A 27874-nucleotide genomic window follows, 5' to 3' on the forward strand; every position below is an offset into this window, starting at 1 on the left:
GATTTCAACTTCACCACGAGACACATTGTTACCAGCACTGTCTACTCTGATAACTGTCCATAATGCATGATGTTCCACTTGGGCTTGCGTTGGACTCTCACTCCTTTTCTCTCTCCGGCTGAAACCATCTCTGGTAATGGAGATACACGAAAAGGCCTCTCCTTTATAATGATGATGATTAACACAGACCGTTTTAAGAATGATGGAAATTGCAAGTATTTTTTTTATTTGGAGTTCAATGGAAATGCTACCTGCCTGATGTGCAGGTAAAAGGCCGCCGTTCATAGGCATAATAATCTCACGCATCATTACTCGACTAAACACAGAGAACGGCACGAGGAGTACCAGGGAGATGAGAGGACAAAACCAGCCATGCAGCCACAGAGAGGGCTTAACGTCTCAGCAAAGTCTTTTCCTTAAAGCCAAGAAATCGCCAAAGCGGTAAAGACATTCACTGAAGGGCAGTTTCTGAAGAATTGGACATTGCATGTCGCTGATATTCCGTGACCAGAAAAGAAGAGCTTGTTCAACAATGTCTCTCTATCGCCAAACACAGTGGCAGAGGGGATTTGCGAGTTATCCGGCGGCATTTATGATCGGTTACGCGACAAAGCTGGAGTTTTCACTGGCGTACTCTGTGGCGCTTGACGAAAGCACAGACAAAACCGGCAATGCTCAGCTAGTCATTCTCATCCGGGGTGTTAACGAACAATTCGAAGTGACAGAAGAGTTGCTGAGTTTGTGTCAAATGCACGGCCGTACCACAGCCAAAGAATATATTTCAGCAGCTGTGCGGTGCGATTGAGCGCCCTGGTTTTGCCATGGAACAGACTGGTAGGCATTACCACTGATGGAGGCACAAAAACAGACTCGTGGTACAAAGAAAGTTAGAGGAGGAAAATGCAGATCCAGCAGTTTGTTCTGCAATGCATTATACAGCCACAGGCGCTGTGCAGCAAATGCTTGAAATATGAACATGGCATATCTGTTGTTCTGAACGGTATCAGTTACATCGGAACCAGGGGTTGACAGCACCGCCAGGTCCGGGCCTGTTTTTTTTTTCTTTTTTTTTTTTAAGAAATTGATTCCACACATGGTGATGTACTTTACTATACTGAGGTGTGCTGGCTCAGCAGGGGGAATCTCCTGAAGAGATTTTCTGAGTTAAGACAGAGGTGAAGAGATTCATGGAAGATGGCAGAATGGATGGTCCTGAATTTGATGACGAACTCCATCTTCCAAGAGCTGTCCAAAGTGTTCAGTCGGGCATTTGGAAGCACATATCCCTGCGAGAAACTTTTCTCGACTGTGAACCTTAAGAAATGCAAGTTCAGGTCCAAGCTTCGTGATGCCCATCTTGAAGCTGTACTCAGGGTTTCAATGTGACCTCCACCAGCTGTGTGAGCAAAGGTGTTGCCAGGTGTCTGGCAAGAAATAGAATGAAGAACTACTGTATACAGGGATTGCATTTGTTAGCTCAGTGCAAGGTTTCAGTAAGTTATTTGAGATAAAATAAAGGAAGGAGAAAAGATTTGCACCAACTGTTAAAAACAAATGTAGATAAAAATGTATAGAAACTGCAGTTTTCATTTTTTTTAAGTGTGACGAAAATGTGTTAGTAATGGAAATAAAAAGGTAAATCCTTGAAATACTAAATACTTTAAATAAATAATACACTTTCTCATAGTTCCTAAATGTTGAAGTGGCCCTCCTATGAGATAGCAATACCAGCAGTGGCCCAGAGTCAATAGTTTCAGACCCCTGACTTAGAGGGCGATGCCACCTATTTTCAGCATAAAATTGCCAATCGTTCCGTAGAACCAATACCTCTGTATTTGAGAACATGTCAGTCAGGCTGTGACTGAGAGACTGAGTCATACTGCAGATGTGCTCTTGGGCCACGGCCCCTAGAGAGCCTCATCGAGGTGAATGGAGAATCTCAATTCCAACAGCACAACTTGAAGATGAAATGTATGCTTGCTTCCAGGCAAATAAGCTACACTAGACAGTAGTGGTATGAAAATAGAAATCATCAAAAACCACATAGATTTACTGTGCTATATAGCAACTTTTCTCCTTATAGTACCTCACACTTCATCCACCCATAGCGCAGGTGGGGGGGGCTTCACCTTCGCTGTGAGGTACATTCCCTTATTTGGAGTTCCACCTTCCTTGGCTGTGACATAAGGCCTTATTTGGAGTAACACCTTTGGTAGCTGTGAAGGTGTACCCTTATTTGGAGTTTCACCTTCCCTGTCTTTGTCTGTAAAAGCTCAAACAAGCTCTTGAATTTGACTTATTTTTTGTGTCTAATGGTGAACTGCCGTATCATACTTTGGAAAATATATCTATAAAAGTTCATAAAATTTTGATGGCAGAAGGACCACCGTCTTTAGCCTCTTCTAAGGCAGGGCTTCCTAAAAGGGTCACTCATGAGGGTGGAGTTCTCCTCAATAAGGGTTCAGTCTGCCAAGGGCATTTCGGTATTAAAAAAATACGATACGATTAACTTTTTGTACGACCACACTCTCCCAAGGCTTTCTCTCCCAATGAGTTGTCTCTAAATGACTTTAGCTTCAGTTTTTCAGAGACGGAGGAGGCAACTAACATTAATATTCCACACGGTGCTCGACGGTAATAATTTATTTTTAAACAAGTGCCTTCTATAGGGGAACAGAATCGTTTTGTTGCCTGAACAGGAGAAGCTCAAAAGTGAAATTCTTCTCACCTCGCTTTTTTTCCGGTGTTGATTAGAACAAGATAGAATCTCAAAGGAAATCATTAATCAGTCAGTTGAAAAGGAAAGGAAAGACGCGTATGCACTCTGTGTTTAGTGACTATTTCAGCCTCGTCGTACATGAGGTACGGCTTTGTGTGATTGAAAGGTGTTGGGAGGGCTGATTCTATACAAAGCAGCTGTGAATGAAGGGTATTGTAGATTCTGCTGCTTTGCACCGTTGAAAGGAAAACAGACGGGGGTCGATAACTTTTGTGTAATGGTCTTAATTAGCCTTGTTTGAAGGTGGATTAACGGGGCTTGAATCAAAGAACAGGTGGAATTAGAGTGAGAAGCCTCCCCCGAGCAAACGCCGGAGAGGCGGAGGGACTGATATTACCGCTGAACCCCAGATTCCATTCATCAGGGTTTTCCCTGTTTTGGATTTACCCCCGGCGCCGTCGGTCGATGGACGGCACTTTAAAGTTCCTCTGCTTCTAAAGTTAAAAGGAGCTTGGGTCCATCCGTCATAGTGCATTTGAGTCATTCGGTTTTGGATGGAGTATAACTCGGTATTTTATTTTATTTTATTTTATTTTATTCTACAGCATTCGACTTACTGCATTACGTTTTAGGAATCAGTTAGTTGGTCAAGTAGAAATTATTTTCCAGGTAGCTACTGTGTTCAGTCTAGAACATGTTGAGTGTAATCACCGGGTGCATTGCGTTGACATTTCACTGCATATATGTATGAAAGTATGTATATGTATGTGACGAATAAACCTCTTGAATCTTGAATCTTGAATCTGAATATACATTTTTCGTCCCTTGCCGGGCCTGCAATGCTATAATATCCGTCCTGATTTGTCTGGTATCTCTTTGGAGGTTGTCCTTAAAAGATTTAGCGAACATCCGGCTACTTCGGTTTAATAGGGAATTCCCAAAACCTCTGCCTGACCACACACACGCACGCACACACGCACGCACATACGCACACACGCACGCACACACACACACACACACACTAAGCAAGCATTGACAAAGAGAGAAGCTTTGACTTTATATACTGTAAATATATAAATGAAATGATATATAATATAATCTATATAAATAAATACATATATATATAATGAATCTACGTAAATGCAATCCAAAGAATTCTCCTAGGAATTTGTGAACCTTGGGTCTCTAGCCATAGCTTTATTCCATCAACGGTGTAAAGAAAAGAGAGAAATTGTTTTAAATGGGGAAAACAACTAACTACAGGACTGACAAATTGGAATTTAACACACTTTTCAAATATTTCCCCAACCTTTCACTTTGGTTATTCGTCAGGTTGTTTCCTGTTACGAAAGCACAGAAGCGACTACGGTTCTCTGATTAAAATCCCCCACCTGTGTAAAAAACTCAGTCTCTCCCAAAAGTGGCCGATCCCACCCTGGGAAGGAGGCTCCAGTGGCCGGATGCGTTTGGGCTGATTCCACAGTGGAGCATAAACAGATGTTTCTTCATATGGGAGATCTCAACGGCCATTTCCGAGCACTGGAAGAAACACTGTCCCCCAACGGGGCCACAGCCCACAGGTTTATCACCAAAGGGTGCAGTTTCCTCAATGATACTGTATTTTTGATAATGAATTGATAATTGATGATACCAATTTTTCCTGTCTGCGGTTGTTTTTCTAGGGTAATCTTCATTGTTTCTTGGTCATTTTTAGGCTTATATTTATTGTTTATAATCAGCTCTATTCTATTTATTTATTGCCATTTTGTCACCTGGCATCGAACCCTCACGTCCTTCAACACTGAAATTCTCATCCAGCGACTTATCTCTTTGCTTTTAAACACACCTTTGGGGTGCTGCCCTTCAAAAGCTCTCTCAGCATTCTGCGACTTATGTCTTTGAGCCGATGAGACCTACCAACAATAGCAGTGACTCGGATGGCAAAATCTGGACTCGAACCTGTGACGGCCGCACTGAAAGGCAGCGTCACGCCAACTTGGGTTGTGACCTGATCCTCCATCGATGAGTATAAACAGCGAGATGTTGACATCATCTATTTTTACTGAAATTGCTATCATTTCGCATCAATTTGATATGGATTCCTATCAAAATTCCAGTGACAGGTGTGTGTTATTAAGTTGAAATGCTGGGACCATTTGACTCTTTTTCCTGTCGGAGGATAAAACTTGTCGAAAAACTTTCTGAGCCTCTGTCAGTAGTCAACACACCCTTTAATACATTACAGAACATATGCATTATTATTATGCAAACTATGGTTTGCTTACTCACATTCAAATAGGCCTCCATTTGGTTTGTTTAATTTATTTTTCAAATCTTGGACTCAGGCCTCTTAATCAGAGAGGTGAATACAACTCATAGAAATGTGGCGTGGACTGTCTTGAAGTCGTGGATAAAGTGGCAGACCAAGCCGAAGAGTTCCCGAGAGTCCTGATCCATCGGCTCACCAAATTTAACCTGGACAAAAAAAATGAAAATTAGGAGTAGGCGGTAGCAAATAAATATATATATATATATATATATATATATATATATATATATATATATATATAATCGTCATCTAACAGCACTTTGCTGAATCTTAGATTTTGCAAACCATCTTAGACGTACAGCATACTGTCTAATTTATTCTTATATTTATCTAAATCATTTAAATGCTATTAAGGTCATCTATCTATCTATCTATCTATCTATCTATCTGTCTATCTGTCTCTTTGTCTGTCTGTCCTCCCGTCCGTCTGTCTCTCTATCTAACTCCTTGAAGATGGAGGTCCAATATCGATTCAGGTGCAGAATACATGCTTGTGAATGCCAAACTCTCTCTCAACACTTTTTCTCCGTCTTTTTGTTGTTTTTGTACGTTATCCATCCATCATATCTACAGTACCAATCTACGCTGGAGGACACGGATGTTCTGAAATGGCGAGATTAAAGATAGGGGGGATTTGAAGTGATAACCGTACTCAAAGGATGGAAAAAAATAGGTGTCTTCACAGCGGTGGTAAGTTTGATAGTAAGTTTCTTGTCAAATTTAATCGAAAATTTTGACAGGAAAGAGATTTGACAGATTTGTATTTATATTCAGAGCATATAAGTATTGTTGCCCATATGCAGTGGAGGACTTTTTTTTTCTCAGTCGTGCAGAAGGTTAAGATCTCAATGCCACAAAAGGTGTTATTCGACGGCAGGTTTTCTGGAAGAAAGGTCCTTTCAATACAAATAATCCTTGTACATTAAATAAAACTCCAGTAGGGAAGTAGGGTTAAAGGCACAATGAGTATAATAGTGTATATATATATATATATATATATATATATATATATATATATATATATATATATATATATATATATATTTATATATTTATATATTTATGTATATTTAATATATCTCACAAACACTACCTCACTTTATTCACATGCCACTTTAATGCACATATCTGTATATACATAAATAGCCTATCCCATATACATAAGGCTATCCCATATACATAAGGCTATCCCATATACATAAGCCTATTCCTTTTATCTATTTTGTACCCCCACCCTGCATTACCCTTGAGTTCTTATTTAATTTTATTTAATTTTATTCTAAATATTTTATTTTATTCTACAGTATTCGACTTACTGCATTACGTTTTAGGAATCAGTTAGTTAGTCAAGTAGAAATTATTAGGTAGCTACTGTGTTCAGTCTAGAACATATTGTGTGTAATCACCGGGTGCGTAGCATTGACATTTCACGGGCATATACTGTATGTATGAAAGTATGTATATGTATGTGATGAATAAACCTCTTGAATCTTGAATATTATATATATTATATGCTGATATAAATTATATATCAACAGCCGTTCAAAAATGCTGTTGATCTACACCATTCAGTTCGCTGTTTCCTCGAAGGCTGCTGGGATTTCAAACCCCCCCAAAGAGGCTTTCCGGTCTGGACTGTCAGTCTCTGTTCAATCCCCCAGAACGACACTGCTTATTCCTACAAACCCTTTTTCATTTTAGTTTGCGCAGTATGGACAAAAATTCAGCTACAAAAGGACCCGCAAGACGCCCCTGCGACAAAAGACGCGTCTTGGAGAAACCATCGCGTTTGGCCACGTTGGTGTAGTTTCTGTATCTTCCTTTAGGGGCTGCTATTTGGTGCCCATGTGTACTGAATGTGTCTTTAGAACGTAATCACATGGTCTTACGCCTTATGCATGATTGACACGCGTTGGTCCGTCGGCTCTGCTGGAGGTCACTCAGTTCAATGGAGGAGCTGTGTGACAGAGCCGCAACGTAACGTATCGCGGCGGTCAGTGCTTCGGTTGAAAACAGTGACGGATTTTGATTTTGATTTTGAAAAGAGTGACGGATTTTGGGAAATTTCAAACAATGGTTATAATGATAATAAACAGCCAGAATCAAAAATTGTCGTTGTTTAGTCGTTGTTGGCATGAAAAAAATGTGTGGACGGTATACAGTATATTTTATATATATATATATATATATACTGTATATATTTTAGAGTATATGTTACTCAAGACTTTGAGTACAATTCTAATGTTTTCCCTCAATTTTCGGGAGCTTATAAATAACCGACACAATAAGCAGAACAGAAGCCTCAAGACGACTCAGGAGGACTCTGGTGCCAAAAGACTCTTGATGGGTGAATTGTGTACCGGCCATGAGGAGGCAAACATAAAGATTTTAAAGGAGAAATGACAACACCAGCTCCTTCTTTTCAGGCTTTCTGTCAAATGCAATCACAACGGACTACGCAAAAGCCAAGACGCTCCCTGTATCCCATATCTGACCATAATAGATCAACACAACCTATCCATCGATAGCTTATGTTGCGTTTCTCTTTAATTATTGTTGTAGGTCGAGGGGCCAGTCTCTTAATTCCATGATATACGCAGGACACTCTGTAGCCGAGTATAGCTCACCTTGCAGTGTATCCCTCTCTCTTCCCAAACTTTATAGTCGGCAGGAATCTAATCGTGGATCTGGTTTAATGCGATTCCCTACCAGACCCCAACCTCACCTCATCCTAACAAGTCCCAGAGCTCAAATACAGTGGACTGCTCTAAAGGATGATATCAGCTCCAGGGAGGGCCTAGAAAAAAAAACACTGGGATATTGATTGTGTGGAGCGGGAGCTCAGCGAGAATCTAGATGGAGCACAAGATATAGTATCGAGTGAAGACTTTATCTGGCGATGACTCGGATTAATCTGCAGCTGAAGTATACTCGTTCTGGGCGAAAGAAAGAATATTCAAGGGATGTCAAGTATTACACACTGCGGTGTTTAAGCCTGATCTGCAGGAAAAAAAAGCTATTCATTTATCTGGTGACTTCATCAACCTGGGACTTAGATATCAGAAAAAGCTGCTGGATGAATTTGTCCATCATGTTTTAAAATACAAATTCTAAGGTTTTCTTGCGAGAAAATATAATGAAATATAATAACAATAATATATACGGATATATTTATACAGTATATATATATATATATATATATATATATATATATATATATATATATATGTATAATTATTTTATTTTATTGTTATTGATTGATTGATTGATTGATTATTATTATTATTATTATTATTATTATTGTTATTATTATTATTATTATCATTATTATTGATATTAATAATGATAATAATTATTATTAAAATATTATTATTATTATTATTTTAATTATTATTATAATAATAAATAGTAAAAAAAATAGTGCTCTCGACAAATGTGTACATCCATGAGTTTACGTTGTAGGTATTTAAAAACAAACTGTGAACCTGAATGATGGAGAAAAGGAGAGGGGTGGAGGCATATACAGTAAATGGAGTACAGTATGGATTATAATTGGCAATGTAAATTACCCAGCTAATGGTATGTTATTCTATTCTGTTTTTATCATGGTTGCGTTATTACATACAGGATGATTAAAGCCCTGGTGGACTCTACGAAAGCGACTCGATGAACAACAAAATTCTGATTTGCAATCAAGATATTTAGTAATTGCCACTCACAATACTTTCCTGTGATTAATTTGAAGTAAATGGGACGGATTCAAGGGACTGGGCGAAATCCTCTCACAAATATTCACTCGAGGAGACATTACTGGAGCCCTCGGCGCCCCTTCGGCACAGAAATAACAGGTGTCAGCGCTGAAAATCAGCGGAAATCAGCTTTATTCCGCTCTTATCCGACGCCCGGATCTTCTGAGACCGAGTCAGGCCTGAAGGAATGTCGGTTTGGAAAAAAGAAGAAGTGACCTTGAAGACACGTCACTCTGAAATATATTGCCCCTACGGCCGCGGAGGGTGCGGAGATAACGTGAGAATCAATTGAAAACAAGGTGTTTTGGACACGGCCGAAATTGGGTGCGAATTTAACTCCGCGACACAGACACCGAAATAATAACTCAGGGATTTACCAATATGGCAGAGTAGAGCTTCTTCATCTCCTCACACTTCTTTGTCAGCACAGAGAGATCGGCTTTGTGCTTCACGACCGCCGCCTGGAGAGAGAGGTTGGTTGAGTTGCTCTTTGGCGATGTTAAATGGTGGAAACTGCCGATGGGCGATCTTACGCGTACTTTACCTTCAAGTCTCTGGAGAAGTTGTGGTGCTGATCTCCCGCCTCTCGTTTTTTGTAGGTCTTCTTGTACTGGATGACTTTCTGCAACTCGTTCTTCAGCACTGCAAGGTGACACACTTCAGTCAGCGTCTGCCATGTTTGACCGCTGGAGCTAAGGGCCACTTTAAACCAAACTGTCGCCGGTGGGATTCTTTAAAAACAAAGCATTTTGACGGCGGGAAACCGTTTGGTCGCCACGACGCACAGGGAATGAGACTGACGTACATAGGGTATTTTTTAATGAAGGAAAATAATCAAATAAGACTTGATTAATCCCCTGAAGTTCAGGAATAGTGCTGTAATAGTACTGTCATAATAATATTATTATTATTATTATTCAATGCCCATGTAATATAAAATATTAATTATACTGTAATGTACTAATAATGTAATAATAATGATGTAATAGTAATTATAGTGTAATGCAATAGTGATAATAATGTAATAGCAAATATAGTGCAATAGTAATAATAGTGTTATAGTAATAATAGTGTAATAGTAATAATACTGTTATGTACTTATAATAGTAATATTAATAATGTAATAGTAATAATACTGTTATGTACTAATAATAGTAATAATAATGCAATAGTAATACTAGTGTAATGTAGTAGTAATAATAGTGTAATAGAAATAATAATGTAATATACTAATAATAGTAATAGTAATGCAATAGTAATGCTAGTGTAATGTAATGGTAATAATAGTGTTATAGTTATAATAATGTAATAGTAATAATACTTTAATAATAATCTTTATTCCACTGATCTCAGCACAGAGTAGTAAAATTCAATCTCCTCACCGTCCACTTCGGCCGTCAGTCCTTTGATGGATGCTGAACCAAGAAACACACACATAGCATGGTTCACTCGATGAAAATAAAGTATCCTGACACAGTATTTCAAACTTTGATAAAGGGTTGATCAGGTTTATACCTCCGGGGACCGCTTCGAATTCCGCCAACTCCTGGACGAACGCCACCAAGCCCGGTTCATACGACAGGATCTGCTCCACAAGGGCGTGGAGCAAGGTGAACTTTCGGTCTCTGCTGCGAAGCTGCGAGAGCTGGGAACAGGAAAGGGGAACGTTGAACAGCAATGCAGGGCAAGGCCTGCTGTGACCACTGGTACACGGAATGGAAAAAAAATGAAGAAAAGCAAACTAGCTTCCCTGTCCAAGGGCAGTGGCAGAGTAGAGGTGATTTATCGATTGTGTTTACCCTCCCGCTCAGAGAAGAATATGTCTCTGCGCTTGTTCCCTGGCACACAAAGGATTGTGCATTTAGGTGTATTTTCATCAACGCAGCCAAAGGTTCACCTTGGATTCCTGTGTAGGAACTGTGTAAAAAATGATAAATGGTACAAAATGGTATAGAAAAACGTCCTTGTAATTTTATTACTTTTATGCATTAGAAGTGGACATTTAATTTATGCGAACCTTGAGCTCACCGTCCCAATTTGGTCCAAAGTATGTGCACAATAAATTGAATTGATCATTTTATTTATGTTTTGCATTTCATGTTTTGCAATATTTATGATAATGATGATGATGATTATTATTGTTATTATTATTATTATTATTATTATTATTATTATTATAACAATAAATATAATGAAAATCTATATACATTTATCTACAGAAAGCTGTTCTTATATATGTGTCATTATCTTGCATTCTTGCTGGGTCCAAATAATTGCTGCATGAGAAGGATCTCTCTCATCTTGTGATATGCATTCATGTTTTTTTTTATCTAGGTTGTCTTGTTTACCAATTTGAGGCTGGGCCCAGACCCAGAGGATTGTGAAAACTCGACATGCGGAGAGTATCGACTCTCATAAACAGAAAAATCCAGCTCAAGATTAGTCAGCCTCCTTTTTTTTTTTTCATACCCTCAGCTATTAGTGTTAAGAGCGTCTGTTTTGACAAACTACCCCTGAATCAGAGCTCAAAACACCTCTGAGGGGAAATGAGAGCCCAGCTTCATTAAATGGGGCAGAGGAGATTTTTACATATTTGCTAGGAGCCTTCATTCTTTAATCCTCCCATTAAGAGATGGACGACTTCAAGCAGCGCTGGAAACAAAAAAATCGATGTAGATTGAGAAATGCCATACTTCATACTTTAAAATCATCCAGAAACGCTGTGTTTGGCAACTAATTCCGCACTAAAGAACAAGGAAATAAATGTACGGTAAGTTTGTTCAAGGATATGAAAAGCCCGTTCCAAGCAGTGGTAGTTTGAAGACCCCCAGAGACCTAAGATAAGCCCAGATATGATTTCAAGATTTTTTTTTACTAATCCCAGGGGGGAAATCAGGACCTGGGCCAGTTAATAAAGTACAGATTTTCCTTTCCTGTACCAGCCTTTCACAAATGCAAGCTGGAATATCTGGTTCAATCCAGTTAGTCAGAAAGTCATTACATTCTATTCTATGATTATTATTGGATGTGGATATTGATAAACGGGGTATCATACAGCAACGCCCATCAAAGCGCCTGGATGGACGACCGCCATGGACGAACGACACACCGCAGTAGAGTAGTGGAATTTTAGGGAGACACACAGAAAAAGAAAACCCTGCCGTGTATATCAATGACTGAGTGGTCTTATTGGCCCCGCGTGGCTGGCGCTCCGTCAGAAGGTCGGGCGGTGGTGGCAGCGGTGGCGGCGGTGGCGGCCGGGGGCCTTACTTTGGTTAAGGAGGAGAGGCGGAATCCCTTGGCCTTTCCCTTCCCCGAGTTCTCGTTGAGGTAATTGCCCACGGCGAGCAGGTACTCCAGCACGGAGACAAAGGAGCCGGAGTGGTAGAGCTGCGTGCACATCCGGCTCTTCTGGCTGATCAGCTGCAAGACAAACAGAACAGCCGGGTCATCTCTCTGCCGTCCCGGCAGCGCCAGGAGGGAGTCAGGCGCGGAACGCGGCTCTGGCTGGTAAAAATAGCCCCGGGCTTCGGCGTTTTGCATTATAAAGCCTGTTATCTTATCTCACAACACCTTGTCTCACCTCATTAAATGTGGAATATCCCTCATCGGGAGCTTTGATGTTTTGCAAGATTATGATCTGTAAGTAATTGTGTCAAGTTTATCTAACATGGTGTGTTTCGAGAAAAAGCAGTTTGTTAAAATTGATCAAACTGTTTTTATTATTATTATTATTGTTATTAATTATTATTATTATTATTATTATTATTAGGATTATTATTATTATTATTATTTTAAACTGTTCTCTAATTTAAACGTTTTTTTAAACGTTTAAATTAGAGTCCTTTAACTATTCTGTAGAACCACAAAGTCCATCTGTCTGTCTGTCTATCTGTCTATCTGTCTATCTATCATCCATCCATCCATCTATCTATTCATCTATCCATCTATCGATCTAGATCTTTAGATTAAATGTAAACAATGAAACGGACCAACATAGTAAAATGATCACATTTCAGTGCTTCAACCAAATGAGAGTACATTTTGGGAATACATAGGTAATGTGTGTTTTTTTTTATTCATTTATATATAATCAGTGTATTTCATCAGTGTGTACAGTGTATTTGTTATGGTCTTTTTCAAAAAGGGTACATTTATTTGCTGTATGCTTTTCCATTTCCTTCTCAAATGAAGAGCTATTCTTGAGTGCTTCTGCCAATCTCTCGCTTAAAAGTTTTAACCATCCCTCAAATTGAGGAGAGAGCACTTCAAATCTCATTTAAAAAATAAAAAGGAAAAAAAAAAAAACCTTTCCAAGCATTAATCCCACTCTCCCGCCCTAGATGTCCTTTTCATTTACGTCTAAAAACCTGTGATGTATCTGAGCATTAGCATTTGCATTACGGGATCAATTTGCATTTTTCCGACGTTTCACCTCGTCTGGCGGGAGATTCGGGGAGGGGGTTGGGGGTGGGGGGGTGGGTTTGGTGGGGGGGGGCGGGCGGGGGCGTAACCTTTTCACGTCGCCGGGGACGAAACAAACTTTTCACACGCTTCGACTTCTGCTGGAATTAAACCTCTGGCTCGGGGTCGCTGAGGGAAGGGGAGGGCGGGGCGGCTCACCGGCTGCAGGTCGTCCATGCTGACAGGAAGCTCTCGGAGCGTCAGCAGCAGGTCGAGGCGGGCGCTCAGGTACGGGATGTTGCACATCTGGTCGCCCCGGGGCCGGGGGGGAGACATCGGAAACAAAATATTGTGTTTGGCGAAAGGGAAAGAGACGGCATATTCGCACACACACGCACAGAGAGTGCAATTATCATAACATTACGCCGGTGTTTTTCCGACCACAGGTTTTTCAAACCCCGCAAAAAGAACGCAAGTGAATCCTTGTGTTGCAAGATCTAAAGGGCAAGGCTGCACTAATGAATCTAATTCATCCGTTCCAGACAGAATATCAGTTCCAGCAGAATACATTTCGCTCGGTTAAGTGAGGACAATTCGTAACGATGAAAAGGTTCAACTGTTTTCTGAGATTTTGTTCCGGACGATTCAATCAGTAAAAAGAGTCGTTCCATTTTCCCCACTCTTTGATCGTTTGATTCAGTCGGCGCGACGCGCGGTGAGCGAGGGAGGACTTCCTGAACGATGATCGAGAGTCAGAGGACGGGTTTGCCTCTCAGTTGTGAGTGGAGTTCTCACAAGAATCATTTAATTCTGTCAAAATCAATTATTTGGGGTTGAAGCCCAGAGTAAAAAAAAGTCATGGATTATGCCAAATTAGCCTGTTTTTTCTTGGGTTTTGATTGAATTCCCGGTAAATATTTTCAGTTTGAGAGTTGACTCGCTCGCCCACTCATTTCATGCCCGAATCCAGAGTCATTAAAAGTATTTGTTCACCAAGAATGAATCATTTGTGACTCTTGCATCACTACTAGTATAGGCCATAATAATAAGCACAATTATACATGTTTCTGATGTTTTAAGTTGTTAACAGGACAGAAGTTTGCCGTGGGATTATTTAATCGTAATAGAGGTTGGAAACACTGCATTAGGCAACCTATTTCAACATATTTCCTCCGATTTAGACACTTTGGGGGCCGTGGTTGTTACTACGTTCGGGTCCCATCTGTCGACTGGCGGATTTAACGAAAATCCTAAAGGCCTGACACCTCGAAACAATTGGCTGAGCCGCCGAGTCGTACTCTGTGTCGCCGCCTGCCCCTTATAAATGACTCTGGGACGCCGGAGCATCTCGCCAACGACGCTTAGGTGTCGCCGGAGCCTAGAAGAGCTGCACGCTCCCTGGTCAAACGAGGAGACAGCCGATGGACAGATATTGGGATTAGTGTTCTTATCTACCTTATCGTTTGGGGCTATAATTTAAGGTCTTAGACGGTGTTAGTGTTTTCAGTCATCCTTGCAGCCCTTTACCCCTAATACATTTTCCCGGCCCGGGCTGAACTCTCTTGCAGTACAAAAGTGCATCTACTGCTCTCTGTTATCACACGTCTATAACACAGGACGGACATAAAATCCTCTTGTTGACCAAAGCAATTGTCCGCGAAAGTAATTTACCCTTCACACCCACTTAAAAACACGCAAACAACGTACAACGACGTACGGAGATAGAAGATGCTCCACACGTCCACGCGTCTACACTACAGGAACGACAGAATGACGGCGTGGGCGGCGGAGCGGCATCAATCCGCTCATCTACGAGGAGATAAGGTCAAGCCCGCTGACACCGGCGTACCATTTTTTCACTGATTCTCCGTGCTCTCATTCCATCAGAAAAAATTCCACACTATGCAGTAACAGTAAATAAGTCTTGCGCGGACGATGCTTATTGATTCTCTGAATTCGCCTTTTCCCTGATGGATCATTGGAATCATCTCACTCCTGTGCATCACAAGTACACATGACTTAGTCGTTGGCATTTGTGGTATTTGGACTATTATTATCAAGATATCAAGAAATGTGTATGACCTTTAGTAGCGTGAATAGATTTGGATTCTCAAAGCCTCCTGCGTTGCAATTGACAGCGTCCCAGCGGCTCTGTTTTTTTGCGTTTTCAGTTTTCAAATCTAATTCAAGTAGCACTTGGCTTTTCAAGCTGATCATGTTTTGCAGGAGCATTTAGGCAGATGTATCATTAAGCACCACGTGAACTCAAAACCCCCTCTGATCACGGCCGAGGAATCCATATTGTACGTCGTATTTTCGGAAGAAGGTGTCTTCTTATTATTATCCCATGTGGCCATTGCCGCAGCTGTTTGTGAATTGGACGTTTTTTTGCAACGAGGCTCATTTGCATTGAAAGGGATCAATTTTGCACCAAATGTATGAATAACACCTAACTGAAATATGCGCAAATAACCACGCCGCACCGAGACGCTATTTGCATGGCAGCCAGTTAGGGGTGCATTTCACTGTTTGCGTGTGCTTCGTGAATGAGACGGTTGCCTTTTCTGTTATTTGCACGGGTTTAGCGGCTGCAATCCTTTTGTGAATTGGCCTCTCAGATTGTTTGTTAAAGAGTCATTTCAACCCCTTGGCTTTTGAGCCTCACTCCACCCACAGTTTAGAACAATGCCAAGAATTGGGCGAGGGGGCGGGTCTCGATTCCGAAAATTTTGAAAAACGGGCATGCGGTTTCACCGTCCATGTTTGTGGTTGATGCTTGGGATTGGACCGCCCGTTAATTTACTAAGTGGATGTAGAGAGCCTGATGTCTGCTGATTTCTACCAGTAGGTGGCCATGCTGAGTCATACTCATTATCTGTAATGCCGATTTGATCATAGCCGATTACAGCCGATTTTGTAAATGAATGTGAAAGAAAAATTCTAGTGCTCAGTACCCCTCTAGCTGTCTATCTCAATGTCTCTAATGCACGTCATTGTCCGTTTGGCTGATACTGGTGGTGATGGAGGGAATAAAACGAACCCTGACCCTGATCGCTGACCCTCCACACCACCCCCCTTTGCGCTTCACTCACAGACGCAGCAGCATCCAGACCTCCTTTCTGCAGCCCTCTCCTGTTTGGGTAAATTCATCAACAAATACTGACCCAGACCCAACCCTACAACCCTCCATGCTGAATACATTTACTGCTTTGAAATCCCTAAAATGTGTTCATTTTGACAGGCTTTTGAATGACCCGTGGGCTCCACTTTTCAGACCCATTTATGGCTTTTCCATTTATTTTCCATTTTTATTTTTGCAATTTACTTCAAATTGTTGCTTCTCTTGTCATTCGATCACTGACGGCAGAAAGGCAAAACGTCACGTAAATGTGCGAAAAATTGTAGATACCGTTCTGTAAGTGGAACAGGACGAAATGATAGCAATTATAAGGAGCGTTTTTAAATTTGAATGTGAATCCATGTAAGAAAGTAAAACATTTTTGTTTAAATAAACCTGATACCTCCATCATGTAGCGGTCCACAATGTGCAGCTCGTCCACCGGTCCCTTGTGGGATTTGTACATTTCCACGTCGTCCGCAGTCGGAACATACCTGCAACAAAACAAACAAACAAACACACAAAACAACAGCATCACGCTGCTTTATCCGTCGCACAAATGGGAAAATGATGCAAATGCTGCATTTTAAAGACTTTTATTTTTTATTTATTTTCTTACAAATTGTTTGTGGCCCTACACAAGGGCTGGGTTATTGGATTATTGTTGTTGTTTTGGTCTTGACTCAAGAAAAACAGAAATAGAGTCGGATATATCACCACTATTTCATTATTTAAATAGATTTTCCATTTGGATCACTAAAATACTTCCCCCCTCGCTGCAGTAACCAGGTGATTAAAAGTCAAATCCACCTCCATGGTCTACGTCAGGTTCTATAAGGAGCTGCAAAAGAGCACTGAGTTTGAAGCTCCTCCCTGTGGTTAGAGTGCATCCTAACCCTAAACCGAAAGCGGTTCACTTTTTCATGATCCACAGTGTATCTGTGCTGCTGGAGTACCTGCATTCATCAATATTGTAGCGTCTGCGGGGACCGGTTCTCTCTCATAGATCCTATTCCTCAGGCCGCGAGCCCCGGAACATTAAAATATACAGTGTATCTTTCATGGAATAAATATTTTTTAACCAGAGGGGTGCCGGCGCGGTTTGCTTTAAAGGTAGATAGATAGAAAAGTGTTTACGTGACGTAACGTGGTCAGGACCATTCACCAACACAGGTGTTTATCCATGGTATGAATTAAAGTGCCAAAAAATCCAATGTGTTCATCGACGCGATTGTTGAACGTGGATTCTTCTGCACTACCAATGATGAATTATGATGTTTTATATTAGCAACATATTACATAGCATTTTGATGTCACCACAATTGGTGTGTCTCTTCCAGGAAGAGTTAAAATGAGCAGTAGGGAACAATTCCGGGTTCAGAAAGTCAGAGAGACCTGCCGTGTTTTCGCTCCACCCACATGCACGGCTCCAGCTGATCATGTGTGTGCTGGTGCCTTTGTATCGTCCTCGGTAGCAAATCTAGGCGGTTGGCTCAATTTACTGGGCCGGATTTTTACCTGAACCTGGGATGTCGACATTTGGAAATAAGTCACTGAAAAGTGAAAAAAACTCCTTGATAAAAATGATGTATAATTTGATAGATAATTATTTTTTCTAATTATTACACCAGATGGTGGGTGACAGACAGACAGACAGACAGACAGACAGACAGACAGACAGACAGACAGACAGACAGACAGATAGACAGATAGATAGACAGATAGATAGATAGATAGATAGATAGATAGATAGACAGATAGACAGATAGATAGATAGATAGATAGATAGATAGATAGATAGATAGATAGATAGATCGATCGTTTTAATTCCCATGGCAGATTCACACACTGACAATCTCCATAATTATTACCGATCACTGGACATCCCTCTGTGATACTAGTCCATCAGATGTACAACTTCAGTATCATCATTCGTATTTCTTTTAAAAATTGTGGCGTCAATTGTACAATCGGGTTGTGTGTGCGCAGTTCCTCTGTGTGGACTTAGGGGGCGCCACCGAGTCACCGAAGACGCACAGCACATTAGATCACGTGCTGCTTCCGGGAGGTCAGCCCGGCAACAAAAAGACAACAAAACTAACGGCTACGTGCGGAAAAGAGCATTTTGTCACTCACCTTCCCCGCAGGTTGAATTATATATTGCCTTATATTCCCGGGTGCATCTCAATAGTTTCCATCTCCGCAAATAACTCGGGATGAAAGTTTTATTAGCAAAGCCTCGCTCGGTAAAAGGTTCCCGGCTTCCGCTCTTTAGCGCCGGGAGGCCGCGGTCCCGCGTCTCGCACTACGCATTTTAGTAAAACCCCTTGTGAGCCTGCCATCGACGCGGGCGCAATTCCTGTTCCGCCGCCGTGCAGCGAATGCCACCCTTGGATCTGGCCGTTTGCTTTTCTCTTTATGCCTTTATTTATTTCTTTATTTATTTATTTTTATTTATTTTTTACTTTTTAGTATTTTTTTTTGTCGCACCTCCTCAGAGAGGCAATCTGCTCGTCAGACAGGCCGCCGTCGTCCTCGTTAACCACAAACAATTTGTCCTTCAGCTCCGCCGGCTGGACCGGGAAACTTTTGAGGAAGATGTCTAGGGGAGAGAGAGAGAGACAGTAGATTAGAAACTCCGTACACTCAGTAGCGCACGAAAGCTTCCGAGTCTCTTTCACCGCCGAAAAAGAAGCCTTACAGGAGACAAAAAAAGTTGCTCTGCTTAATTACTTTGCCTCAGGCGCCAATTTGGGATGCTCGAATTAGCATTCCATCAGAAATCGAGACTTTTTTTTTTCTCTCTCTCTTTTTTTTTTTTTTTTTTTTTAAACCTAAAAAGCTCCTCTCTTACGCAACCGCTGGGCGCGAAAAAAAACCAACTTCACTCCGACACGATTTGTGTGGCGAGCGGCGGTTGAAGAGGTCAGGGCTAAAATGAATGCTTTGGAGCCCCTTTTAGTATTTAGTCAGCCATTTTTGCTCTTTTTCCCCCCTCCTCCCTCCAGGGTCAGAACGCAGAGCGAACACCTCCACCCACTCGCCTTTCCACCGTTCCGGGGGGAACAATCCGCAGCTTTCCGCGGGTGCTCCACCCCGCGCTGTGGCAGCATGCGCTCCATACTTCCGGCTCCAAAACAGCGACAGGTGAATCCATTTTCTACTAGTTACGGGCCAGATAACAAGCAGGAATAAGCCTCAAAAGCAAATTCCCAATTCCCTCTCCGGGGCCGGAGGAGGCTTTCATGTCACGCATTTAAATGAGACCCGACAAAATCCACCGTCCACCCACCGCTCGGTGATTAAACTTAGAAAAAAAAATATCTAGAGAGCTCAAACGTCCTAAAAAAAAATTTTTTTTTAAATAAAAAGGCAACACAAAAAAGTGCGTCTGTGTTATTTTGTCATCTGACCCTCCAGACAAAAATTAAGCAAAAAAACTAAAAAGGAAAAAGAAGACCCCCCCAAAAAGTCACAAGTGCTAATCAAACGCTTTCTTTGCGTTGATTGGCACTCCCGGCAGATCGCGGTGATCACGGTGATGGAGGGCCTGTCCCGCTGTGGGTTTTTTTGGGAGGGGGGAAGCTGCAGGTGTGCTTTCAATCACACAGCCCAGACGTTTCTCCGTCATTAGACACCAGCTCTGGCTTGCTGCTCTGATTAGGCTGTGAGCATTCCGAATCCGGGCTGAATTCATTAGGGCCGCCGCCGCTAAACAGCCTGGGCCGCAAGTTGGTTTGGGGGAGAAATGGTAAAAAAATAAAAAAAAAATAAAATATATATATATATATATATATATATATATATATATATATATATATATATATATATATATGAGAGAGAATCTATCCTGTGTAAAGACAGGCTTTTTACGGTTCCCTCGTATAGGTACTTCCCACTTCTTCTTCTTTGTGCTGCTCCCATCAGGGGTCGCCGCAGCGGATCATCCGCCTCAAATACCTTCTGTTCTGCGCATCTTCCTCCCTTACACCGACCGCCTGCATGTCCTCCCTCACCACATCCCTAAACCTTCCCTTTGGCCTTCCTCTTTTCCACTTGCCTGGCAGCTCCATCCTCAGCATCCTTCTCCCAACGTAACTCTCGTCTCTCCTACGCACGTGTCCAAACCAACCCAATCTCGCCTCTCTCCCTTTTCAACCAAACTGTCCAGCCTGAGCTGTCCCTCTAATGTACTCGTTCTTAATCCTGTCCGTCCCGAATGTTCAAAATATTCAGGAAATGTTTCAGGAATATGAATGCGGGTGCGAAGTGCATCGAGGACACACGTCGAGTCAACGAAAACACTTTGAAAAAGCCCCGCACCTGCCCAGGCGCCGTTGGCATCCGTCAAAGATCCCTCTGCACTCCTGTCGGTTGCAGCACTTCCTGTTCCGTGACAGGTTGTATAGATTCCGTGACAACCCGCAGGACATTCCCTCCACTGGGCCGGGATGCAGAGCCACTCGTGCGTCTGAGATCCCAGCCTCCCTGCCAGAGGAACCCGCTCCTGAACCCGCTCCCCCCGATGCCGCCACACGCTGATGCCGTCCGTGCAGTTAGCGGCGGAGCGGCTCCGCACGAGCCTATCAGGCTTCACACCTGCTGCTGTTTAGGAGTTGTGAAATCCGAGGTGAATTATTGATCGCACGCTTACTGTGCGAGCGGATTGAGTCGGAGATGAAACATCTACTCCGTTGCTGTCGCCCAGTGAAAACATTTGTATGCGAACTGACTCCCAATGTGGAGTCTTTGGTGCTGTGAACACACAGCAGACAAAGGACACATGCGGACATGCAAACAAGTTCAGGTGTGTGTGTGTGTGTGTGTGTGTGTGTGTGTGTGTGTGTGTGTGTGTGTGTGTGTGTGTGTGTGTGCGCGCGTGCGCGTGTGTGCACGTGCACGCATGAATGAGCATAAAAGGACAGGTTCACCATTTGTCAACCAAAGCCTTATTAAAATGCTGCCTAACAGGAAGGGGTTGCTTTACTTAGTGAGAAACGTACCTCTCTGCTGCAGCTTCTCACTGTGCTTTAATGCAGAGGGGCCAACGCGGGGGAAAAAAAGGAACTCAAACAAGGATTTCATCCGTGAATTTCCCCTTTTTCGGGGGGTTCTGTTGACTCTTTTGCACAAATCAAGTCACGTAGGTGACTAGAAACAGGAAGTTTCATCGCTTCCTACTGGCAACCTGCTGTAGCCGACGTTGCACTTTGGATGAATTGCTGCAATTGCAAAAAGCATTTTTAAATAAAATGTAGTATATGTGTTATTCAAAATGTTAAAAAAAAACACCCAATGGACTGTGTTTAAGCAGTGAGATGCTGCAGCTGAGTGGTAAGTTTGTACTATGAAGTTGTACTATGAAATGTTAAAAATGTGAAAAAATTTTAACAAGCCCCAGGTTGAACCTGTCATTTCATTTTGACATCAGTGAGAACCAGGGAGACCGTTTTTGTCGCACTGAATAGCTTTGCAGAAACAAAACTCCATTTCGAGTCTATTTACATTGCTTCCCTGTATTGAGTGAGATAGATGCAAACAGCCGCCTACGATATCAGTATGAATTGGACCAGTGGAGAGAGAGAGAGGGGGGGGGGGGGGGGGGATACTACAGTGTTCCCTGACTTTCCGGAAAGATGCACCGCCGGGGTCGCCCGCAGGCAGTCACCAAGCTCATGCAAGCAAGGTTTCCAGGTCAGAGAAGAGCAAACTACGAATGCTATGGGAAAGGAAACCCCCTGCCGTCGGGGGAACTGTTCGGCATCCATATTTTATGAATGTGTGCATTTTAATTATGGTGCAAACTGGTCCTGATCCTATTTAGGTGCCGTGGAAGGGAAATAAATGTGTTTGGCTTCACAGTTGGCGTTCCACTTTGAAGGGCTCTGAAAGGAGGTTTCCCAAACCCTTCACTGGGGCCTTTAAATATGCAGGGCACATGCGTTCAGCTGATCAAAAGTGAAAATCTATTAGATGGGAAGCAGAGTCTGCTCCTTGCCACAATATCTCTGCACAGTGATACCGCAGCAGTCTGATTAGCCACACAGTGTCCCCTGCAGGCCAAGAAAATACATCAATCTAACCTCATTTTAACAATATTTTTTAAATTCAAATTTAAAAAAAAAAGCCTCCGTAGACACATCTCAAAATAGTGATATAGTCTGCTTCTTCTTGATAAGGGAATTAAGGTTAAAGGAAAAACTCGAATAATCCTTGGTTAGAATATCAGTTGAGGTGCTGCCATCTCGTGGTTGATGGTTGGTACTGCATGTCAAACTACAATTATGGTTCATAAAAGAACATCTTCAATTTCAATTTTGAAGGATGGTTTATCATAATATCTGATAGAATATAAGTCATTATGGGTCATTAGCAGATATGGGCCCGAGCCTACTGTATATTTCACATCATCACTTAGAAACATTCATACTGATTAGTTACTTACTGAAGTTATGTGCGACCTTCTGGTTGAGCAAGATATGGGTGGTGTTAACTGATTCAGTTACACCAATTACTCCCACATCCTGAGCAGAGAATTGCTGGAACAAGCGTGACGTGTCAATTTTTATCTTCCGAGCGCTCCCTTTTGCCCAGATTGACTTCTCGATCTGCCGAGAGATATTATAGATATGTTGATATGATTATTTCTATTGAAGACAAGAGTTAGGATTTACAGAGCAAACATCAGAACATTCTACTCGTGACACAAAAACAGGGAAATGCTCAAACACTGATGTTTCCCAAGAATAATGAAGTAAAACTAGGTTGACTGTAAAATGACCTTCTCTGTGTTCCTGTTGAGTTAAGGCGACAGAAACTCGTGGAAACTCATCGAAACTATTTGTCATTTCAGGACTTAATTCCTAAATGGCCGTAAATGTTTTTTAAAGGTGAATTAAAATTATTAAAGTGACGTTATTACCTTATCAGAGCTCACTACGTCCCAGTGGAACGCCTTCGTTCGCAGCGCCGCCGGCTTCGACTTGGTACGCAATCTCAAAGGTAGAGGTGGAGGGGGTGGGATCTTGGGGGTCTCAGGCACCAGCTGGGTGGAGGAGACGGATCCGGACCCAGGGAAGGGTGGGACGGCAAGAGACTGGGGCGGGGCGGTGGCGACGGGTGGGGGCGGAGGAAGGGGGGGTGGGGGCGGAGGAGCCGGGCGTGACGGAATAGGAGAGGTGGCTGAGGGAAGAGGGGAGGGGGGTGAGGGAAGAGGAGAGGGGGGTGGGAGGGCAGCATGAACAGGAGTAGGAGCAGCTGGGCTGGATGAGCCTGCGGCATCACCAGCAGAGGGCGGTAGAAGGTCTGGTTCCAGGGCCGCAGCGTCAGAACCAGCAGGTTTGGCGAGGACGCGAGGTTTAGCCACCGGCTGTGTGGAAGCGGCCGGCGGGTCGTCCTTCCATCCCACACCGACGGCCGATAAACGATCCTCGCCGACGGAAATGGCGTCCGCATTTGCGTAATCTGGAGGATCACTCTGATTCCCGCCTCCGGGTGGAAAGTCCCATCCACCACCACCGCCACCAAACAGATCGAGCGCGTTCTGTGCGCCTCGGGGGAAGCCGTGAACCTGCAGAGTCTTTGGCTCCTCGTTGATCTGCATCAACATGGACTTCCTCTTCCAGCTCACGCAGAGTTTATCGATGGCCCGAGCCCACGCGTCCCGATCCTCCTGGACGGACTCTGAGCCCTGGGTCTTATCCGCTGTGGGCACCCGGAAGCTGCAACATGCACCGACATGCCGTAGTTTAACCTCCCCCAGTGCCGATGTGAGCTGAACCCACAGATCAGCAAATTGTACAAGTTATGAACCAGTTAGAAACCCATTCGGTTATCACCGTGAAACCATCCCTCACTCACTGGTACTGGTTCTTGTGGGTGACCAGGGTGAAGGTGTCGGCGCTGTGAGACTTCTCCACCCGCGTGTCTCCGTCTGACAGGTGAACCACGGTTGACATGCTGACCGGCGACGTCCCCTCGTCGCCAGACGCCGCTCGTCTGCCGAGGGGGAGCAGGACGAGCTGGCCCGGGTGGAGCTGAACTTCATATCTGGACCAATCAAGATTTAGTTCACATAGTTAGCGCTGACTCCTCAGGCACTGGACACCGAAGCTATAATCGAGTGTATAAGCCGTAGCTGCCGAAGCTCGGGCTAGCGGAGGAGAGACGGGTCCTCACTTCACCCATTTGAATGACGCCAAGCCTCCTCTGTGCAGGAGCAGGACTCCCTCTCGGATGCTCCTGGACACTGGAGACTGTGGGTGTGAGGTTTCTGAGCCGCCCTCTGTGTCCTGGCTGTATATGTTGGCATAGATGATCTGGTTGACCAGCTGCACCATCTACGGAAAATGACGAGAAAAAACAGTAGGAAGCCGTTATGAAACATTCACTTCTACCTAAAAGCTGCAGGTAAGGTGGAGGATATGAAGAGCCACTGAATGAAAAGTTACACAAGCACTACATCTTCAACGGGTTCAAGAGAGGATCGGGGCACCGACAAAACAAGAGGTGCCCATCCAACCACCACCCACTCCCTTTGTAAAAGAAAGGTTATTGCATTTTTAATTATTTAACCCTGTTAGAAAGACAGACTCAAACACTGCTGCGGTGTTGTATACCAAGCACCAAGCCCTCAACACATTTGCAGAGAGAGAACACTTCTCGAGAAGCTTGTCAGCCGAAATGATTTAGGGGATCGAACCAGGAACACTCTTATTTCTGAATGACCCGCCCTACCTCCTGCACCTTTACTGTTGCTCATTCAATTCTTCCAGTGGGCAAACAGTGGCTGTTACTAAATTCTACCCATTGATTTCAACCAGTTGGCGACCAATGGCTCCTACCAAGCTCCAGCCATTTATTTTAGTCACTGGGCCCTCAAGAGACACGACCAAGCTCCACCCACTGATTTCAACCAATGGGCAACCAATGGCTTCTACCAAAACTTACACCTATTTAATTACACAAGTGGGTAAAGCACGGCTACAACAAAACTTACATTTACAAAACTCCCATAACATTTATTGGCTGATTTTAAGCTCCAGCCATCGATTCGGAGCAGCGTGCAGACAATGGCGACAACCAAGCTCCACTAATTCAACTTTACCAGTGGGCAGACCGAACCCTTCCATTTCTCCATTTCTGCAATTTTCTTCCCATCCCATTAATGTGGAAATTGTGGATCGACCGCAAAACCCACAACGTTGTCAAACAGGCGTCGTATGATAAAACACGCACTTTATCCGATTTCTCTGTGTTTTATTGACTTTTTTGCACTTCCACAAATCAGCTCCTTTGCCACTAACGTGGCACCAAGTTGTGCCGCTTCCTACTGGCAACCTGCTGTAGCCAATGTGATCTGTAGCCGATCTGCAATTACAAAAGCAATTTCAAATAACATGTGATGTGACTTTTTCGAAGCATGCTCGTAAAATTTGCTCCGAAACGTGGGACTGTAATGTGAGTTTACCCTTCTTTTTTTTAGATAGATAGATAGATCGATAGATAGATAGATAGATTGATTGATACTTTATTGATCCCAGAGGGGAAATTAATGACAACAACAATAACAACAACAACAAGTTGCAGCAGAGTGGTAAGTTGGAAGATTTGGATGGAAACATGATTTTTTTGATAAACACGTTGTCACACTTTCCTTGGCGCTGAGATGAGGAAGGTTCCGTCCTGAGGATGGCGGCCGCGTGCGGAACCGGCGCTGCGCCCAAACGCTCACCTTGTGTTTGTCCTCCAGGGACGTGGCCTCCAGCTCGTAGTCGTGATGCTCCCTGAAGGAGATGGAGAACCTGGAGCCCACGCTGTCGTCGCAGCTCTTGACCCGCGAGAAGGGGAGCTGCCGCTTGACGATGCCCTTCTCGATGCTGCAGATCATCTTGGTTTTGAAGTCAATCTGGACGGGCGCAGAGAGGGACATCACCGTGAGAGGGGCTTTACGTTTTTTCGGCGAGGCGGACGGATCGCGGCGGTCGTTTCCGTAAAAACCCCCGTCATGGGAGACGAGCCCACCTGAAGGACCCGCTTCTGCCACCGGTAGCGGCCATGTTTGTGGACGCTGAAGTTGTACTGGGACGACTGCTGCACCTGCCACACCCAAAAGGAAGGACTTGTGGTCAGTGTCACGGCCAACAGGATAAGAATATACACTGCGATATGTTGTCTTCCTACACACACGGGGGCGGCATATGTCTGTGGAACCCAGTCTGTGGGACAGGTCACATTTCAAAGTGGATTCACCGCCTCTTCCTGTCCTTCCAGTTTTTATTGTCTTACTTGAAGAAAGACACTGGCAGTTAACGCCATCCGAGACAAAGCAGCATATTGAGTTTTTAACTCTCAGAGGTAACTTTGGAGAAGACCGGATTAACCTGTTGCAACAGCCACCACGTCACATCATTCTACCGCGTACTGTCTCGGTAGTTTTCCTTGTTGCACCGGTGTCAAAGACAATGTCCAATCTGGGGTTATTTAACGTTTGCTGTCGACGTTTTCTTTTTTGTTGTTTTAGTTTTTCGTTTATCGCTTTCGGCGCGGGACGGACCTCCTCGTCCTGGCACTGCTGGTGCAGGAGCTGCCTCTGGTCCAGCCTGGCCTGGTTCAGAGCGTCCTCGATGGACAGCTCGCCGCTCTTCACCTTGTTCATGATGCTCAGCTGCATCTCGTTGCTCAGCTACAGTGAAAAAGCACAGCCCCCCCCCCACCAAAAAAAAAGGGGCCGAGTGAGTTTTATCCATCATCATCATCATCATCCTCATTTTTACATTTAGTATAACAGGACATTAAGGCTGACACCTCACCTCAATGCAGGAGTTTGAATGTGACACTGCATTGGCTTTGACTACACATAACCCTTTAAATGATACTTCAATCCTTCCCATCATTTTTTATGATGATTTCGGCATTCATAATAGCACCCACATCAATATTTATTTCATTTAAAGTTCTGCTTGGTCGGTATTTCAAAAATGACCAGTGGACCTGGTTATTCATTAAAAACAAAAATTCATTTTTATCAATGGCTTTCCATATTTATTTATATATTTTGCAAATCAAGTGCACAATAAATGCAAATACGGTATGTATATGAACAGACTTATTTGTTATGAATACAAGAATTTCTGATTCTGATTCTGAATCAGTTGCGCAACCTTGCCGACGTCATCGGGTGACGTCACCCGCGTCTAATCCGGGCTAGCGCGCCAGTGCAGGAGTTTATTTTGCAGTCAAATCGGCGGCTGAATCGTCATTAGAGAGAAGAGGTGAGGGTTTTAACAATAATACAATAATGAATGACTCGGCGTCTGTGACATTTGAAAGTTATAGTTGTTTCCTTATTTCCTTTGTAAGAACAGACGCGCAGCACTTGGAAAGAGGAAGTGGGAATCCCTGAAGTATAAACCACTGTTAGTATCGTAGAAGTGTGAGTTGGAGCCTTTTGAGATACGTCAGTCTCGCCGGGTGACAGATGATCTAACGCTCTTTTTTTTCTCCCCCCTCCTGCTGTTACTGACTGCACAACTGCAAATCTTACCTGCGGCAAG

General features: G+C 43.2%; 1 protein-coding gene across 1 annotated transcript; it reads right to left on the bottom strand.

The window, feature by feature from the left end:
- Positions 1-5023: 5023 nt before the first annotated feature.
- LOC307241201 (uncharacterized protein) lies at positions 5024-27874 on the bottom strand. The gene is made up of 18 exons (XM_080015239.1): positions 27865-27874; positions 26875-27003; positions 26343-26417; positions 26053-26226; positions 24498-24658; positions 24180-24368; positions 23604-24040; positions 23242-23501; positions 22765-22927; positions 18810-18921; positions 16723-16813; positions 13421-13507; positions 12068-12220; positions 10313-10442; positions 10180-10212; positions 9342-9439; positions 9175-9258; positions 5024-5194 (listed from the first exon to the last, which is right to left on the bottom strand). The coding sequence occupies exons 2-18, from the start codon at positions 26989-26991 to the stop codon at positions 5093-5095; spliced, it is 2466 nt and encodes an 821-aa protein (XP_079871365.1). The 5' UTR covers positions 26992-27003; positions 27865-27874; the 3' UTR covers positions 5024-5092.

The sequence above is a fragment of the Zeus faber genome (genome assembly GCF_960531495.2).
Source record: "Zeus faber genome assembly, chromosome: 15".
NCBI classification, from domain to species: domain Eukaryota; kingdom Metazoa; phylum Chordata; class Actinopteri; order Zeiformes; family Zeidae; genus Zeus; species Zeus faber.